Source organism: Lycium barbarum, chromosome 5 (genome assembly GCF_019175385.1).
Source record: "Lycium barbarum isolate Lr01 chromosome 5, ASM1917538v2, whole genome shotgun sequence".
Classification (NCBI taxonomy): Eukaryota; Viridiplantae; Streptophyta; class Magnoliopsida; order Solanales; family Solanaceae; genus Lycium; species Lycium barbarum.
In genome coordinates this window covers 18,045,533-18,063,005 of record NC_083341.1, presented here as the reverse complement: position 1 = coordinate 18,063,005, position 17,473 = coordinate 18,045,533, and the positions used below count along the sequence as shown (strand labels likewise).

At 35.6% G+C, this 17,473-nt stretch overlaps 1 protein-coding gene across 5 annotated transcripts; it reads left to right on the top strand.

Annotated features, from left to right (window-relative positions):
• Window positions 1–7,092: 7,092 nt before the first annotated feature.
• On the top strand, window positions 7,093–17,271 carry LOC132640613 (cycloartenol synthase 2-like). 5 transcript variants are annotated; one of them, XM_060357282.1, is made up of 20 exons: window positions 7,093–7,269; window positions 7,615–7,761; window positions 7,834–8,072; window positions 8,190–8,381; window positions 8,923–9,012; window positions 9,131–9,319; window positions 10,495–10,579; window positions 10,684–10,850; window positions 11,341–11,529; window positions 11,993–12,106; window positions 12,429–12,551; window positions 12,906–13,028; window positions 13,608–13,706; window positions 13,902–13,958; window positions 14,064–14,110; window positions 14,232–14,375; window positions 15,039–15,219; window positions 15,758–15,838; window positions 16,578–16,661; window positions 16,803–17,270. In XM_060357282.1, exons 3-20 carry the CDS (start codon window positions 7,875–7,877, stop codon window positions 16,929–16,931), a joined length of 2,292 nt encoding a protein of 763 aa, XP_060213265.1. In that variant the 5' UTR covers window positions 7,093–7,269; window positions 7,615–7,761; window positions 7,834–7,874; the 3' UTR covers window positions 16,932–17,270. The 5 variants fall into 5 exon arrangements, with proteins under 5 accessions (XP_060213265.1, XP_060213262.1, XP_060213264.1 ...); XM_060357279.1 differs by having other exon boundaries at window positions 7,615–8,072; window positions 16,803–17,269; XM_060357281.1 differs by having other exon boundaries at window positions 7,093–7,378; window positions 7,615–8,072; window positions 16,803–17,269.
• Window positions 17,272–17,473: the final 202 nt, after the last annotated feature.

The window sequence follows — 17,473 nt, the reverse complement described above, 5'->3', positions numbered from 1 at the left end:
CGGAACTACCTAGGCAAAAATAAAAATAGGGAATGTGATTCATTTCACCTCCTTTTTTAACTTCCCTCTTTTAGCCGTTTTCCCTTCCCCACTCCCCACTGTTTTCTCCCTTCATTCAACTTCCTAGTCTCCTACCCTTCCCTCTTTATCCCATTTAAACACCCTACACTCCTCATTTACCACTCCTACTTAAAAAATCACAAGGAAGGCAGAAATTTTAGTGCAAAAGCAAGGGCCATTTTCTTGGCAATCTTCATCAATTCTTGGTTCATTCAAGGTATGTATTACGTCTATCATTCTATGAAGTTGTTAGAAGCCTTATTTTGAATTTTATATGTCTAGAATGTTGGGTATTGCAAGAACTTTTGATTTTGCAAGAACAAGGTTTTGACTACTTGGGGGAGGGAGATTTTGATTTATAGCATGTCATTTCGACGTACACAAAGTCTTAGCATCGTTTATTACCTAAGATCTTCTTGAAAATGGGGGTAAAAACTTATTGAGGTGGTGGGTACATTTGGCAGAAGGGTTTTGATATTTGCTCGAAATCAGAGGCCTATTCGTTGTTATGATGATGTCCTAACAAGATGTAAATGACATGCATGCTAACATATTACTCGATCTATGTTGAAATATGTAGAAAATTGGCCAAAATTTTGAGTCACCATTTTTGGGAAACAAGGGTTTTCTCGCTGGGGAAGACCGATTCGGTGCAACGGAATTTTTATCCCTGGCGTGGACCCGCCATAACGCTCGCTTGAGCGCCGGCGTAGAAACTCAGGAGTCAGGGAACTTCGCTGTAGCGGTCTAGGGATCGCTGTAGCGACCTCGCTACAACGGTCACCCAATCGCTACAGTGGATGTTGCACAGAGGCAGATTCAGAATACTTAATAACTTCACACCTACGTGGTTTTCGTTGGTTTTTCTTGGCCTTTAAATGTCTTATAGCCGACTGAACTTGGTGTAACCTTTAACTAACACTGTTTCTTTCCATAGGCACACATTTTCGCTACAACATGGCCCAGAATCAAGAAGCTCATAGTTACGAAAGATTCGTCACCCCACAATACAAAAGACGCTTCTTAGAGCAGAAAAGCAAGGTGTTGCTGTGTGAGAGAAACTTCATTATGGATCGGGTGGATGAACTTGCCCCAGAATTTTACAACCGCCTATAAGCTATTATGTGTCACAAATTGGTCGAGGATCCCGATTAATGCAATGCGAATTGGGTTAGAGAGTTTTATGCTATGCTCCCCACTGTGGACTTTCCTCTGTGGACCCGTAGATTCAGATTCGGGGTGTCAAGGTGAAGATTGGGGCGGAGGTGATAAATGAGATCTATGAACTGGACAACCACCCGGATGATGAAATGAACGCCAAGGATTGCGACGGTAATAGCCCTTGGTTGGTGTCTATGCTAGTCCCGGAGAGAAAGATGAGTAAGATTTATTAGGTCCACAAGGATCGGGATTAAGAGCCGTTACTTCTTCGCCGACTCCAGAAGGTGGTTGAACCTTGTGTCCCGTAGAATTCGTCCCTCGAGTAACGTCACTGACGTTACCTACCCTGGGGAATTCGTGGTGGCCTGTGTGTTGGAAGGTGTGCCGGTCAATGTAGGTAGGCAAATGATCCCGGAGTGGAGGAGTTTCGTGGCCAGAAGTGGTTCGGGTTTGATGTTTCCCTCTTTTATTACCTCATTGTGCACGCAAGTCGGGGTGTCTAGGGAACCCACTGATACTATGGTCAACTTTGTCGTTGACTTTGACCCGTTGAGGGTGAAGGGTTAAAACAGTCGGGGAAAGAACAGGAAGGTTGACTCCAATGATAAGAGTAGTTATGGTCGGGAGGAGGGAGGGGATGGGGCTGGCACTTCACAGTCTCAGGCCTTTTTGAGCGGATAGAGACCGAGATGGAGTCAATAAAGAGCTCGATGCTGAACTTATCCCGTCCTTCCATGGAGGACGGTTCATCTAGTGTTGTTGCTGGTACAGGTGGTTGCACCCGAGACGAGGTGAAGAAGTACATGGAGGCTCAAACGAGGATGCAGGAATCAGTGGACACATTGCAGGGCTTCTACATTTCTATGGCTGAGGCCCATGGGGAGCTCCGGAAGTACTTTGATAAGGAGAAGAAAAAGGGTCGGTCTAGGGACAAGCTGTTCGCCAGGATGTGGAAAGGCATCAAAAGCCTTAAAAGGACTATGAACCCTAAGGCGAAGCTTCCAAAGGTGACAAAGGGCAACGCCCAACAGTTCTTCTTCTTGAGCGGGTCCGGGCTTGACAGTGATGCCTCCAGCAGTTCGGGTGACGGAGGTGATGAGGCGACCAACAGGGCAGTGCCATAGTGGTTCCTCCTCCTTTTTTTTACAGCTTGGTTTTCCTTGCCCTTGTACGACTTTCATTTCAGATAGTGGTTTTTATTTCCTTTGGTTTATTTGGTTGCATATTTAGAACAATTTTACTTTTTGTTGATTTCCGTATTTTGGGTTGGATGTTTTGCTGATACTTTGAATGACTTTTGCCCATGTCGGGCTGGACGTTTTATGGAAATGTTGTTTTGGAATTGCTGATTTCTTTGTGTTTTGCTGAATTGCACAGGTTGAGAAAAATCTTAGCAGGGAATTTTGGTTGCTAGAAAATGGCAATTCGTCGCAGCCGTGGTTTTCTTGTTGTAGCGAAAGCGCTATGGCGAAGAAGGGCTCCGCGACGGCAGGTAAAAATACATCATGGGTCCGCTGTAGCAGACGGGTTTCTGCTATGACTAATGGTGCATCACTGCAGCGGAATGACTATACTAGTGGACGTTTTCTGATGCCCACCAGAATTGCACAACACAAGGACTTATTAGTTACTCATCACACACACACACAAATCACATATCATAAACCGGACGTTACTGCTAGATACCAATTGGAATAGCCCAGATACCAATTGGACTCGTCAAGATACCAAATGGTCTCAACTAGGAGACAAAATGACTGAGATAGCACCATAGGGAAAAAAGAAGGGAAGATTTCGTAGATGCCCCAAAGCCTCTCACGGATTGGTACGGATGCCAACGTAATATTCCACGAGACTCTACTAGACATTGCTTTTGTACTTGTAAGATCGATAACCTAAGCTCTGATACCAACTGTCACGACCCAATTTACGGCTCGTGCGGACACCTACCTTATTCTCACCTAGTAGACGAACCCTTACCAACCAACCCGTTATTAAAACACGTTTTCAATTCAACAACTGGTAGGAAAGAACATTAAGTAAGAAAACATAACGACACTCTTTATAAATTAAAAAAAATATTACAACTTTCCGGAACCTAGTCTAGACATGTACCAGAGCTTGTACAATATAGAGGAATAACTCAAAATAAAATGACACAACTTCTGCCTTGGAATAAGATGCACAGAAGCTGTAGGGATATATATGCCACTTTCGCTATTGAAACCGTCAAGCCATAACCTGAAACACATCTACACCCGGAAAAGGATGTAGCAAGAGTATCATCAGCACACCACACGTACTGGTAAGCATTATAGGCGGACTAAGATTAGTTCACGCAATGCGATATAGAATCAAACAGAATGAACAGTTACGTACAATTCTACCACCTTATTAAATCCTACCCATAATTTAACAATTCCTACACAAACATGCTCAAATCCCTTTACCATGTCAACGCAACAACAAGAAGTAAAGACCAACAGATAACACACAATTATATTCAAAACAGACTCCTAGACCAGCTAACCCACAACAATTAATAAAGAGCAGACATCAAGCCTCCATACCAACCACTACTAAGTGGGACCCATAATCCTTACCCTTTTTCCTCTATAATTTAACAGACTGGTAAGTTGACAAATAGACACAACAACACGACCGCACACATCAGACATTAGTCATTATTCACTTATCAAATACAATTAAAACTAAGCAAACACAATACAACCAGCCACAGTATCTCAACTGTACTTCCAAACCTTAGTCATGCTAAATGGAATCACTTCGACACCACCTTCCCGCATTGGTCAACGGAGTCATGCACATATATGTAAACACAACGCCCATAACCGAAATAACACCATCAACCGGATCAGCCATCACGCAATCAGAGGGATACGATAAGTCCAGTTATCAACCAAATACAGTAATAATATGAGACCAATGCAATGCAACACAATAATAATCGTATCACATCCGTGTACACACATTCTAACTGGTAATGTTTACCTAATTAGCCATGACCTACAGGGGACCCATGATGTCTATGTACCATTCGCTCTGAAACTGACCTCGGATCACGAGCCTGTAACTAGGTCATATCCTCACCCCCTATCAAATGTGCCTTTGTGTGTGTGTGTGTGTGTCTATATATATATGTGTGTGTGTGTGTGTGTGTGTGTCTTTATATCTTATTAGAATATGAATCTCACGTATTTCCAATTAAACAGGCAATATGGAATACTATCAACTATTAAAATCAATGTCAAGGATTACAACGCACCATGACATAAATCATAACAAGGTTTAATGAAAACGATTCAACCACAACAACAAGAATATGGGCCTATCTCAGTCAACAAGAAGAGTACCAGTGCCATTGAATGCAGGACCCCAATTTCACAGATTCATGATAAACTCATAAAATCAACTCAACAACAACATGGATACACAACGAAGTCAATTACATTCAAAGTACGAGTCACACCAGCATATGGGATAACAAGACCCTATTGTGGCCAGTTTAGTAATAGACGACTACCCCAGACTAACTAATCCGTACCAAGAATATATACTTAACACCTCCTTCCCCTCAACCATAGCTATAACATGTTTGGGTTCTACTTCTCATTTAATGGCGACTAGCCCACATAATTCCACAATTAGTACCAACCTAACTAGTATTCAACCGCACACCGTGTCCGAAGATCTAATCATGCTTTCTCCCTTCAATTCTATACATATATATGACTCACTAATCAAAGTCTAACTTAAGTAAACCATAACCCACCTCGATGCTCAGCAGCTATCACGAACATCCATGAAACCTTCACCTTCCTGTTTCTCGTACTGAAAGCCAGGACAGAGAAGTCTAATAATATCGCAATTTCGAGAATAAGAGTTAAATCAAGCATACGTAATGGTCTAGATTCCATCATTAAAAATTCTTTACAAGTCATATAATATACCCTTCCTTCACGTTCTTAATTCAAGAAGTTAAGTTTTAACCCATTCTCTAGAGTTTTGGAAGAATCATTATTTATGCTTAGTTTATCATCCTAAAACAAGAATCTGTGAGGAGTTTTCGAAGTGTAAGATTTTCTGATCAAGATTACCCGTTACACTTTTTTTGGGTGGAACAATGATAAGGACCCCATCTTTATTAATCTCATGAGATAAAACTTAGCAAAAGAAGAATTTTTAATAAAGCTTAGCAAAAGAAGAATTTTTCTTTGAAGAAGATAGCATGAAGAGCGTTTGAAGGTTTACCTTTCTCAAGCTCTAAGCGTTCTGTTCAAAAATCCTCCCAGGTGATGGCCTAGAATAAGGTTTGGTGGAAAAGTGGGATCAAATCCTAAAATAAGGTTTTTAAACGGGGTTTGGTTTGCGTCGACCGTTGCAACGATTTGCTCGTCCGATGGGGTGGTCTCGCTGCAGCGGTTCTTCGACCACTGCGGCGAAGAGGACATATCCGACCCAACAGTTTTTAATCCTTAGCGATTCGTCTATAATCTAAGTTACACGTAATAATTCCCCGTGGACCTATCATATAACAAATCAACTTGGTTTTTATATACGTGCTGCAGGGAGTCTAATAACGACCGGACGGGTTGTTACACTAAGAAAATAGTCACTTTGTTAAAGTAGTCACTTTTAGAAACTAGCCACTTTGTGAAAGTACTTACTTTTTGAAAATAGTCTCTTTATGAAAGTAGCCAATTATCATAAATAGTCATTTTGTGAAATTAGTTACTTTTAAAAACTTACTTTGCAAAGTAGCCATTTTTTAAAATAGCCTCTATAACCATTTTTACAATGTGCTCTTTCTAAGATAGTGACCACTTCTGTAAAGTAGCCATTTTTTTTTAAAGTGACACAAAATGGCTACTTTGTAAAGTAGCCTTTTTTTTGAAAAATGACAAAAAATGTTGATATTTTTGCAAATTTCCTTTTTTTGTCATTTTGCAAGAAATAAATATTTTTGCAAAAATAACCATTTCTACGTCACTTTTCAAAAATGGCAAATTTACAAAAATAGCTATTTTTGTGTCACTTTTAAAAAATGGCTAGTTTACAAAATAGTTGTTTTTTTGGGTTGTCTTCAAAGGGCAAAGTAAATATTTTTGCAAAATTAACAATTTTTATGTCACTTTTCAAAAATGGTCAATTTACAAAAATAACCATTTTTTGTGTCACTTTTGAAAAATGACTACCTTACAAACATGGTCACTTTTTTGGTTGTCTTGGAAAAAGGTGCACATATTTGGTTATCTTATAAAAATAGCCACTTTGTGAAAGTAGCATCTTTTTCAAAATGCGGGACGGGATTTGGGGGGTGGGGGTGGGGAGTAGGAGGTGAGAGGTAGTGAGTTGGGGGGTTGGAGGTGCGTGTGGTTAGGGGATTGGATTGGTATTTCCGTTAAACCAAACACTAGAAAATATTTTTCACATCCAACCAAAAAACAAGAAATAAGTAGGAATATCACTTGTTTTCTAAGAAATCATTTTCTAGGAAAATATTTTTCATCATACCAACCACACCCTAAGAGAGAAATCCTAAGAATATTTTAAGTTTTATATAGGGATAGCGACAGGAATTCTGTACCTAATGGTTTCTTTTTTCGTTTTATTAACAGGGTCATGTGAAATGAATCTTGAATTTGCAATAATATATACTTGTACTATTTGATATGGACGTCTAATATATATTTTGTCCTTCACATATTGAAATGGACGCGAAACGACAGTGATCATTTTAAATTTAGATATATCTCTCGCTTTTGGTGCTATTTTAAATTTTTTTATTAATTAAAAATTGAATATCATGTGTATAAATTGGGGAGATCACCCCCTTTCTTCAAACTAGCTCTTCACTTCTTATGTAGTCTCTCTCTCTCTCTCATTATTTTCTTCATTTCTCAAATGCATTCACATAAAATGAAATGGGGAGAGTATTTGTTTTGGGCTTTCACTTTTTGGTCTAAATATTTAACGGTTGTGTAATTTGATTTTTGTTTAGTTATCAAACATATAATCGACAAACTTGTAAGCATAACCTAGTCATGTTTTTTTTTTCTCCCCTAATCATTCATCGTTCAATTTGATCGAAAATTTTGAAGATTGCCTGTTACTTCATAAAAAATGAAAAACAAAGGTCTGTAGTCATAAAACTATTCAATATGTCAACATATAGTATATTTTTAAATAGATAAGATTTTGTCCTACTTAAAATATGTCAACATATCGTATATTTTAATTTATTGTTAATGTCTGAAAACTTCAAGTGGCTAATTTTTATTTTAAAATCTTGTGATCATACAAAAAGAGAGAGAAAACAATATTTATTTCTCTTAATTCTAATGTAGTTAATTCCTTTGCTTGATTTTGCAGGAAGTAGACTAAACTTTGAACAACTTTTACTAGGCCTTCCTATATGCTACTCAAGCAGTATTGAATTAACAGGACAACTGAACCTACCTTGATATTCTTCAGAGGTTATCTAACAAACAACGGAAGAGAGAGATCGAATTCTGAAATGTATGTCTCTATATGACTAGTATAAATACTTAACTGAAAAACAAAATATTCTTGTGATTTTGACAAGTGCAGAAATAAGTTTGTCAAAAAGCAATATATAAGGGGAAAAAAAGATGTGGAAGCTTAAATTGTCAGAAGGAGACGATCCATGTGTTAGAAGTTTGAACAATCACGTTGGTAGACAATATTGGGAATTCGATCAGAACGGTGGAACACTTGAAGAGCGATCTCAGGTTGAAAATATTCGTCAACATTTTCATAAGAATCGGTTTCATGTTAAACACAGTTCTGATCTCATATTGAGACTTCAGGTAATTAATTAATTGATCAACAATTTATTTAAATAACCTCTAAATTAATTAGTCCTTGCATTTTTATGAGAATCTTGTATGTTTTTTCTTTTTTCTTTTTCATTTACGAATAATTAGTTTGCAAAGGAGAAGAGTATTGATATGAAGTTGGCAAATTTAGTGAAAATAGACGGTGAAGAAGAAATAAGTGAAGAGGCAAAAGTGATGACAACATTGAGAAAGGCTTTAAGATTCTACTCAACTATTCAGGCTGAGGATGGGCATTGGCCTGCTGATTATGGTGGTCCATTGTTTCTTTTGCCTGGCTTGGTATGACCCTGTTTTTTTCCTTTTTATCTTTTGATGTATCCCAAAACAAGGAGAAAACTTAAATAGTTGATTGTAATATGACTAAGCTGACCTTCAATATATAAATTTCCGCCGCCCCAATTTATGTGATTGTGTTTGATTAGGCACAAAGGGCGATGGCTATGGTTATGGTTAAACAATTAATAATTCGTTAATTTTTTTAAGATAATTTACAAGTAGAAGGATCAAAAGTGCACATTTTAATCAATTGACAATTAAATATGTTTAACCAGATATTACAAATTTACAACGTGCAGAGTCAAGATTTGTTGATATTTGTGGTACCAAAAGCACAAATTTCCCTAATAATTATTTAAGACTTGAGGAGTTTTGAAGATAAATGTTATACTTATCTACCCTTCAGACACAGTTATAAGGGTCGAGTCTTGTTATAAACTGCACGTCCTTGAGAGTGCTCATGTTAAATTCATAAGAATAAACTTTTGTTAATTACCAATAGGATTTGTGTAACAAGTCAAGTGTTAATTCCAAATTTTTGCAGGTTATAAGTTTATTCATAATGGGAGTGGTGAATGCAGTGTTATCAGAAGCGCATCAAAAGGAAATACTTCGTTATTTATATAATCATCAGGTGCCTAACAACGTTAGATAACTTTTTGTCTTCCAACCAAATAGTTAACAAAATAAAGTATTTGTAATTTTTCTAATGATGTGAATTGAAGTTTTTAATTAGATATTAACAAATGCAGAATAGAGATGGAGGGTGGGGGTTGCATATAGAAGGACATAGCACCATGTTTTGCACTGCTCTCAACTACGTGACATTAAGACTACTTGGAGAAGACGTAAATAATGAAGGCATGGAGAAAGCTAGAAAATGGATTATTGAGCACGGTGGTGTCACTTATATTCCTTCCTGGGGAAAGTTCTGGCTCTCTGTAAGTACGGGGCTGCTTTTATTAAGGGTGTGTTTGGTATGAAGGAAAGTGTTTTCACGAATTTTTTTTTTTCTTGGTAAATATTTTCTTGGGATATAACTGATTTTCTTGTGTTACGTATGTACGCAGAAATAGTGTCCCAAAAGCATTTGTATATAATCTAATCAAACACAATGGGGTGAGGCGTAAGGGTAAGGTTTGGGAGTGGTTGGGATGGGGACTATGGGGGTGGGGATAGGGCATGTTGGAAGGTGAGGAGAAGACAATTAATATGAAATGCCACGTTAGAACTTGTTTTCCCTAGTGACACAAGGGAAGTCATTTTCCTTATTTTCATGGAAATTGTTTTGGTAAAGAAAATGTTTTACATAAGTTTAACTAACTCAATATGAGAATGTTGAAAAACATTTGCCTCCATACCAAATGCACCCTAAATTTATGCAATATTTTGTTTTAGGATTAATCATCAAGGGATGGGATCTCATCATCCTTAGTCAGAGAATTTTGGCTCGAATCTTAGGAATGGAGAATCCCGTTATAGGCAGCTCCCTTCTTTTAATGGATCGTACATAATGCAAGTCTTGATTAGTCAGGTCAATGGACATCATATATCACATGTAAAGTAAAAAAAAAAAAGTTGAGAATTAGATTTCAGATTCTATTCTAATTCCTATTAAACATTGGGAGCACCAGGTTGGAAGATGTTGGTTCGAGAGGGCCTGGAAAAATGCTAGTATGAAGGAGGCTAGTTTGCTAGGTTGTAGATCTTTTCCCTTATTCTTTATAGAGGAATCCCCTAAATTCAAATAATATCTTTCTCCGCGCCGTCAAAAGCCTAATTGAGACAAACAAGCTCTTACTGTTCTCCGGTCTTTGCTCTTGAAGATCCGCTCTTGAGAACCTCTATCTGTCTTTGTGTAATCTAGTTTGCAAAATATGATCAAATGTATAGATTTTGTATATTTATACGTATAATATACATATGGTTTATATATAAATACATACCTAATATACAAAATCAGTGTATAGAATTTGTATATTTCAGCCATATTAATAAATAAGTTTGGGCGAACTGTACATATTGATACGTTTCCTTTAAACATTAGGGGAAAAAACATAAGAGTTCATGTAAATTTAATAGAGTAGCATTTTTATTTTTGGACTATTTGTGTTAGGTACTAGGCGTATACGAATGGAGTGGCAATAATCCACTACCGCCAGAATTATGGCTTCTCCCCTACTTTGTTCCTATACACCCAGGTTCCTTAATCCTAATTTGTTTTGCTTCTAATTCAACATAATTTATGTTTCATACATGATTTTCCTTCTCTAATCATTTTTTATGAACCATTTGATTATGCTAGGTCGAATGTGGTGTCATTGTCGAATGGTGTATTTAGCAATGTCTTACTTGTATGGGATGAGATATGTAGGTCCTGTTAGTTCCATCATATTATCACTTAGAAAGGAGCTCTATTCAATTCCCTACCTCGACATTGATTGGGACTTGGCCAGAAACCAATGCGCTAAGGTGTGTTTCTGTCAATTTCCTGTCATATTTTCTAATGGGATAATTACCTTTTGGTGAGGCCCAAAAACATAATAGCCGGCAAATGTATATCTTTTGTATATCAAGTATACATATATATATACACATATTGTATACATAAATATACATATCATATACATAATTAGTGTATATTTTGGCTAGTGATCGTAATTGAATTCGGCTGACATGCCAAAAATTTCTTCCGTTTTAATTAACTTTTTTCTATCTCAAAGGGGAGATTACATGGTGAAACTTGAAAATTAAGTTACCATCAAAATTGGCAATTCTTTTGCTTAAATGTGGTGGGGCCAACTTGAACGCACTTCAATTAATTCTATGTTTACCTTCTACCTCCCAACAACACAAGTACCGATTAAATATATCCGTCAATTGTTAGATAGATAGGAAGAAATTACCTAGTATTTTTATGAAAATGGGTAAACTAATAAAGTGATGTGGTGTTTAATTTCAGGAAGATTTGTACTACCCTCATCCTTTATTTCAAGACATTCTATGGGAAGGTCTTCACAAAATTGCAGAACCTCTTCTCATGCAATGCCCACTCTCTAAGTTAAGAAAAAAGGCACTCGATACTGTGATGAAACATATTCATTATGAGGATGAAAGTACCAACTATATTTGTATTGGACCTGTCAATAAGGTATTGTAATTTTTTTTATCTTGAGTGTAAATATTAGGGTTTCCAACTTTACATGGATCCATACTAAAAATGAAAAATAAGATTTAATAGTCAAAAACACACTTGAGTTATAAATTTATCGCGAGTTTAACACCCAACTATTAACTGTTTCCTTTTTTCTACCTGAACTATCACCATATATGTATTAAAAACACACATAGTTCAGTAGATGGTGATAGTACAAGTAGGAAAAAGGAACAATTAATAGTTAGCCTAGTCAACTTCGAAGCGTATTTTAATACATAAATTACGACAGCTCAAGTAGGAGAAGAGAACAACTGATAGTTGGGTTATGAAGTGCAAAATTTATAGTTCAAGTGTGTTTTTGACCGTTGTCTCAAAAATAAACATTATACAACATTAGCAACTGTAATTTTAATCTGCTGGACACCCAAATAAATAACTAACTAATAAATAAATACAGGTATTGAACATGCTGTGTTGTTGGGTAGAGGCTCCATATTCCGAGGCAATCAAACTTCATTTTTCCAGAATCAAAGACTATCTATGGCTCGCTGAAGATGGCATGAAGATGAAGGTCTAATAACTTCATTCTTAAATTTGATTCCTTTTACTATTCGTTGGCCGCTAAAAAAATGTTGAAATACAAAATATATACATATGATATATTTGATATACATAATTAGTGGATATGTTTTGTATATTTTGGCTAGTGCTCATATTTAATTTCGGTCGAGGGAAAAATATGTAAAAGCCCATAGTTTAACATCATATATATGGAGTCATCTCTTCTTATATCAATTTTTAGTTGACAAGTACCTTGAAAATATAATGCCACGTGAAATAAAACAGAGTACTATTTTTCCACTATTGAAAGTTGATACACAATTATACTATAGGGATACAATGGAAGCCAATTGTGGGATGTTAGTTTTGGTGTACAAGCGATCCTAGCTACAAACCTTCCTGAAGAATATGGTGTGATGCTTAAAAATGCATACCACTTCATTAAAGCCTCACAGGTTCACACTTATCTTTCTTTTTTCTTCAAATATATTTGAAGAGATAGATAATTACTTTTTCACGAGTTTTACGCTCCATCTAATAGTTGTTCCCTTTTTCTACCTGAACTATCACTATCTATGTATTAAAATACATCTAGTTGATAATTTAGGTAGAAAAAGGGAACATCTGATAGTTGGCCTAATCCGTTTTTGAGGTTGTTTTAGTACATAGATGGTGATAGTTTAGGGAAGAAAAGTAAACAGTTGATAGTTGGGGTGTGAAACTCTCGGAAAAGTGATAAATCAATGTGTCTTTTATCATTAATTTTTTTTTTAAATTGTTTTGCATATAATCCTGCATTTAATTTTAAGGTCAGAGAAGGTAGTAGTGGAGATCCCAAGAAGTGGTATCGGCAGCGTTCTAGAGGTGGATGGCCATTCTCCACTGTAGACAATGGTTGGATTGTATCAGATTGCACTGCAGAAGCCTTAAAGGTCAATTATTCTTAATTTCCATCTTTAAATAGAAAAGATGTTCATGATTTTAATTAGGCATAGCAAAGGGACGGATTGAGTCAAACTTGAATGATTTAAAATGAATTAAATCAACAAACAAGTCATGACATATAACAACATCAAATTTATGATAGAGAAATTAATATATTATAATCACTTAACCCAAAATCACAGTAGAAAAAATGAAACGAACAAGAAAATTGCAGAATATCAATTAGTAAAACGAAGGGAACAATTGAAAAGGATAATCAAAAGGGCACGAGAAACATAGACTCAGAGAAAGGGAATGAGAGATACAGATTTTGCCTAAGCATATACACAATACGCATAGTCCATCTTTCTAAACTTTAGTTCCCTATTTTAACTAGTTTTTAATTAGGCCTGAATCCCAAATCAATCTTTGTGAAGGCTTTTTGGCTCGATTACTAGTTCGTGGTCCAATAACTAATCATATGACATCCATATTCATATTGGACTGGGGCTAATACATAACATGACTCAACCTGTCCAGAATTTGCTATATTTATTCACTTATTTATTTATTTGGCTTAACTACAGGCAGCACTCATCCTATCTCAGATGCCAATAGACGTTGTTGGAGAAGCAATAGCACCTCATAAGCTATGTGATGCCGTTGATTTGCTACTCTCTCTTCAGGTTTAGTTTCATTATAAATTATAGTAGTAATCAATTTTTCTACACTATGCCATCTTTCTTTTCTACTATAGCATATAAAATTAAGGGTCTAGACACATTTTAATTAGTTTCCTCTTCCTATATCTTCTTTTCTATTATAGCTAATAAAGGGTTTAGTAAAATGTATTTTGTCCATTTTTTATATATACATTTCAGAATAGCAATGGTGGATTTGCTTCGTATGAGCTAACAAGATCTTATGCATGGCTTGAGGTAACATTTTACTTAACGATTAAATCGTGCACATAAAATTTCTTTTATTTATCAAATGATATTAGTTTTGGTCATCTCTATTTCCTTTTTATGGCGAATTGACAGATGATTAATCCATCGGAAACATTTGGGGATATCACTATTGATTACCAGTAAGACTTTCTAGTTTCCACATATTTATGTTACATATTATGTGTTAATTTATCAAATCATATCCCTACGGTTTGCCCTCATTAAAGATTTTTTTTTTTTTTTTTTTTGAAATTCTTGCAGGTATGTAGAATGTACTTCGGCAGTAATTCAAGCTCTTCAATCCTTCAAGAAACATTACCCCAAATATCGAGAGAAAGAAATAGGAGCATGTATTAGCAAAGCTCTCTGTTTCATTCAAAGTATTCAACTTCCTGATGGTTCATGGTAACCATTTTTTTTCAGAAGAGAAATTTTTCTTAGGAATATCTACAGATACCCCAACATTAATATATATATTTTTGATAAGTATTATCTGGTGCCAGTTTGCGTACCCTAACTAATTCCACGGGTGCCTTCTAAACTTCCTGGTGACTTATGATAACTATTTAGCGTTTATTTTATTTTCCAATAAAATATATTTTCTCTTAGGAATGTCTATAAATACCCCTAACATAAATAATATATGTATATAACTTTGATAACTATGGTGTCCGGCCAGCTGGTGCATTTTGATTAATTTTATGGGGTATCAGCTACCTCCGATCAGTACATGTAACATATAACTCTATCCACTAAGGCTTGGACAAAAGAGAAGAAATCACCTATATATTTGCCTTCACTGGAATTGGAACTTGAGACCTCATAATTCTCCACTCACTTCATTGACCACTAGTTCACACCCATAAGTATGTTTCCTTATAATTTTTTATCTGTTAGAACATAATGTAACCTATTAATGCAAGTTAGTAACCATTGTTATCAAATTTTTAATTATTTATCATAAAGATTTATTTATAATTAGTTTAGAAGTGATCTAATTATATAACTATTTTATTCGTCATCAATGTATATAACTTAAATTCGTGACATAAATATTTGTCTACAAAGGTATGGCTCGTGGGGAGTTTGCTATACCTATGGAACATGGTTTGGAATAAGTGGGCTGGTTGCTGGTGGCAAGACTCATAAAAACTGCAAAAGCATCAGAAAAGCTTGTCATTTCCTATTATCCAAACAACTTCAACCTTCTGGTGGTTGGGGAGAAAGCTATCTATCATCTCAACACAAGGTGAAATATTGATTATGTCTTGAAATATTTTTCTTTAATTATAGCCTCAGAGAGACTCACACAAGTATATATTGGGAGAATATTTTTTTTCAAACTGGATCGTAAATAATGTTGTGACATCTGTTTTCTTTAAGGTTTTATGGAATATCTTTATTCGTCTAGCTGTAACTATTTGTAGTCTTCAACAATATATACTCAATATATAACAAGTATATATATAAGTTGAGTGCAAAATATTATATATTAATTATACACAAATTATACGGTGAATATATTAGGTCAAATTTATTAAAAAATAAGGGTTAGAATTGTTTTTTGTTGTGGGATTTGTTTGAGTATTGCATAGTATAAAAATCTCAACAAATAAAAAAAGACATACCATATCAAAAGCCTAAAATGGCATTGACGTCATTAAAAAGGATTTGTTTATGATATTATATTCTAATTTCAAATTAGACCCTCGATAATATTAATTCAATGTTTCAGACGCTTTTCTTTACTAAAATATGTTTAAATCTTTACTTTTATGGAACGACAGGTTTATACGAACATTGAAGGGAATAAACCGCACAATGTCAACACCGCATGGGCCATGTTGGCTCTTATTGAAGCTGGCCAGGTACTTAATTCAAACAGCACTAATTATTATAAACTAGGATATTAAATAATTATACGTGAGAATAAATACAAAGTTAATTTAGAAAAAATGTCATACAATTGTATAAAGACATAATACATAAACAGACCCTTAAACTTGACCTCAGCTGACAAGTATGCCCTTTAACTTTGGGTGTGCATAAGTAGACACATCAACTTGTATAAAGTTGAACACGTAAACACAAGTGCTGACGTAACACATAAATTTTGAAGGTGTCTAGATGATCATTTTGTAAGTTGGAGTGTTCAACTGACAAAGTAGAGACTAGTTGAGGCATGGGCGGAGCCACCTTAGGCGAAGGGTGGTCAGGTGCACACCCTTCGCCGAAAAATTACGTGGTGTACATAGGTTATATATTAGCTATTATGAGTATATATTTAATTTTGCACACTCTTGACACAAGTGAGAAGAAAATTTGCACACCCTTCGCTACATTCCTGGCTCCGCCACTGAGTTGAGGTGCCTACTTGTGCACACCCAGAGTTGGAGGGCATACTTGTTAGCTGAGGTTAAGTTTGAGAGCATGTTTATGTATTATGCCTTGTATAAATTTGGATAATTTCTTTTAGTGATACTTATGATTTTGAAGAAGTACGGGCAATACATGATCTTTTGAAATTTTTTGAAGTGCCTGAAATGTTTGAAAAACGAAATTGTATTTGACTTAATGTGAAATTATTGACAAATGAACATTTATTAGGGCAAAAGAGATCCTACTCCACTCAAACGAGCTGCTAAAGTGCTCATAAATTCTCAAATGGAAAATGGAGATTTTCCACAACAGGTATTTTCTGCATTTGACTTTTACTTGCACAATTTTAGCAGTTTTTTTTTTTTTTTTCTTTTCCTTCTCTTTATTAACCTTAGAGTGACACACACAATTAGTATATTATTCAACAATGTATTATTTTAAAACTTTTGGCAGGAAATAATAGGAGTATTCAACAGGAACTGTATGATAAGCTACTCAGCCTACAGAAACATTTTCCCCATATGGGCACTTGGAGCTTATCTCAATCAAGTATTATTACCTTCAAAAGAGCATCATGAATAGCCTGTTACACTTGAAATTACCCCTCAAACCAAGAATTTCCACAGTATTGTACAGATGTAATGCACACTTCCTTTAGCTTTATGTCAAACAATTTAAGGCTTGTATATCATCCCTTTCCTGATTGCCACGTGTAACCGAATAATGATTATTAGTGCCTATTTAGGCGTGTGTATATATGAAAACATATGTTATATGATTGTATTTGTAATATTCTAGAATGTCTTGTAATTAGTTAGACAGTGTTTTGGGGTACTTGGGATTGCTTGTTCTTCTGTGTATATGATATCAATGAAAAAGGTGAGTTGTTTTCTTGCCCACTGGCCGCGTCTCTTTATCTGTCATGGTATCGGAGGTAATGCTAAATTACCTTCGATATTCACTTTATGGATGACGAGGAATCTAGCGGCAGCATTGCTAATGAAGCAGCACTGTTGATCAACAAATTAACCAAAGCAAGACGATTTCTCCATATAATATAACATCGAATGATAACCTTGGGATCCTGGTAACACAGATACAATTGAAGGAAATTAAGGAATTAT

What these genes read in the sequence shown, in the direction of transcription:
- LOC132640613 (XM_060357282.1), top strand. Translation starts at nt 7,875, where the DNA reads ATGTGGAAGCTTAAATTGTCAGAAGGAGACGATCCATGTGTTAGAAGT. An exon ending in GATCTTATGCATGGCTTGAG is followed by an intron (nt 13,959 to 14,063) that starts GTAACATTTTAC and finishes GCGAATTGACAG; the next exon opens with ATGATTAATCCATCGGAAAC. An exon ending in CAACTTCCTGATGGTTCATG is followed by an intron (nt 14,376 to 15,038) that starts GTAACCATTTTT and finishes TTGTCTACAAAG; the next exon opens with GTATGGCTCGTGGGGAGTTT.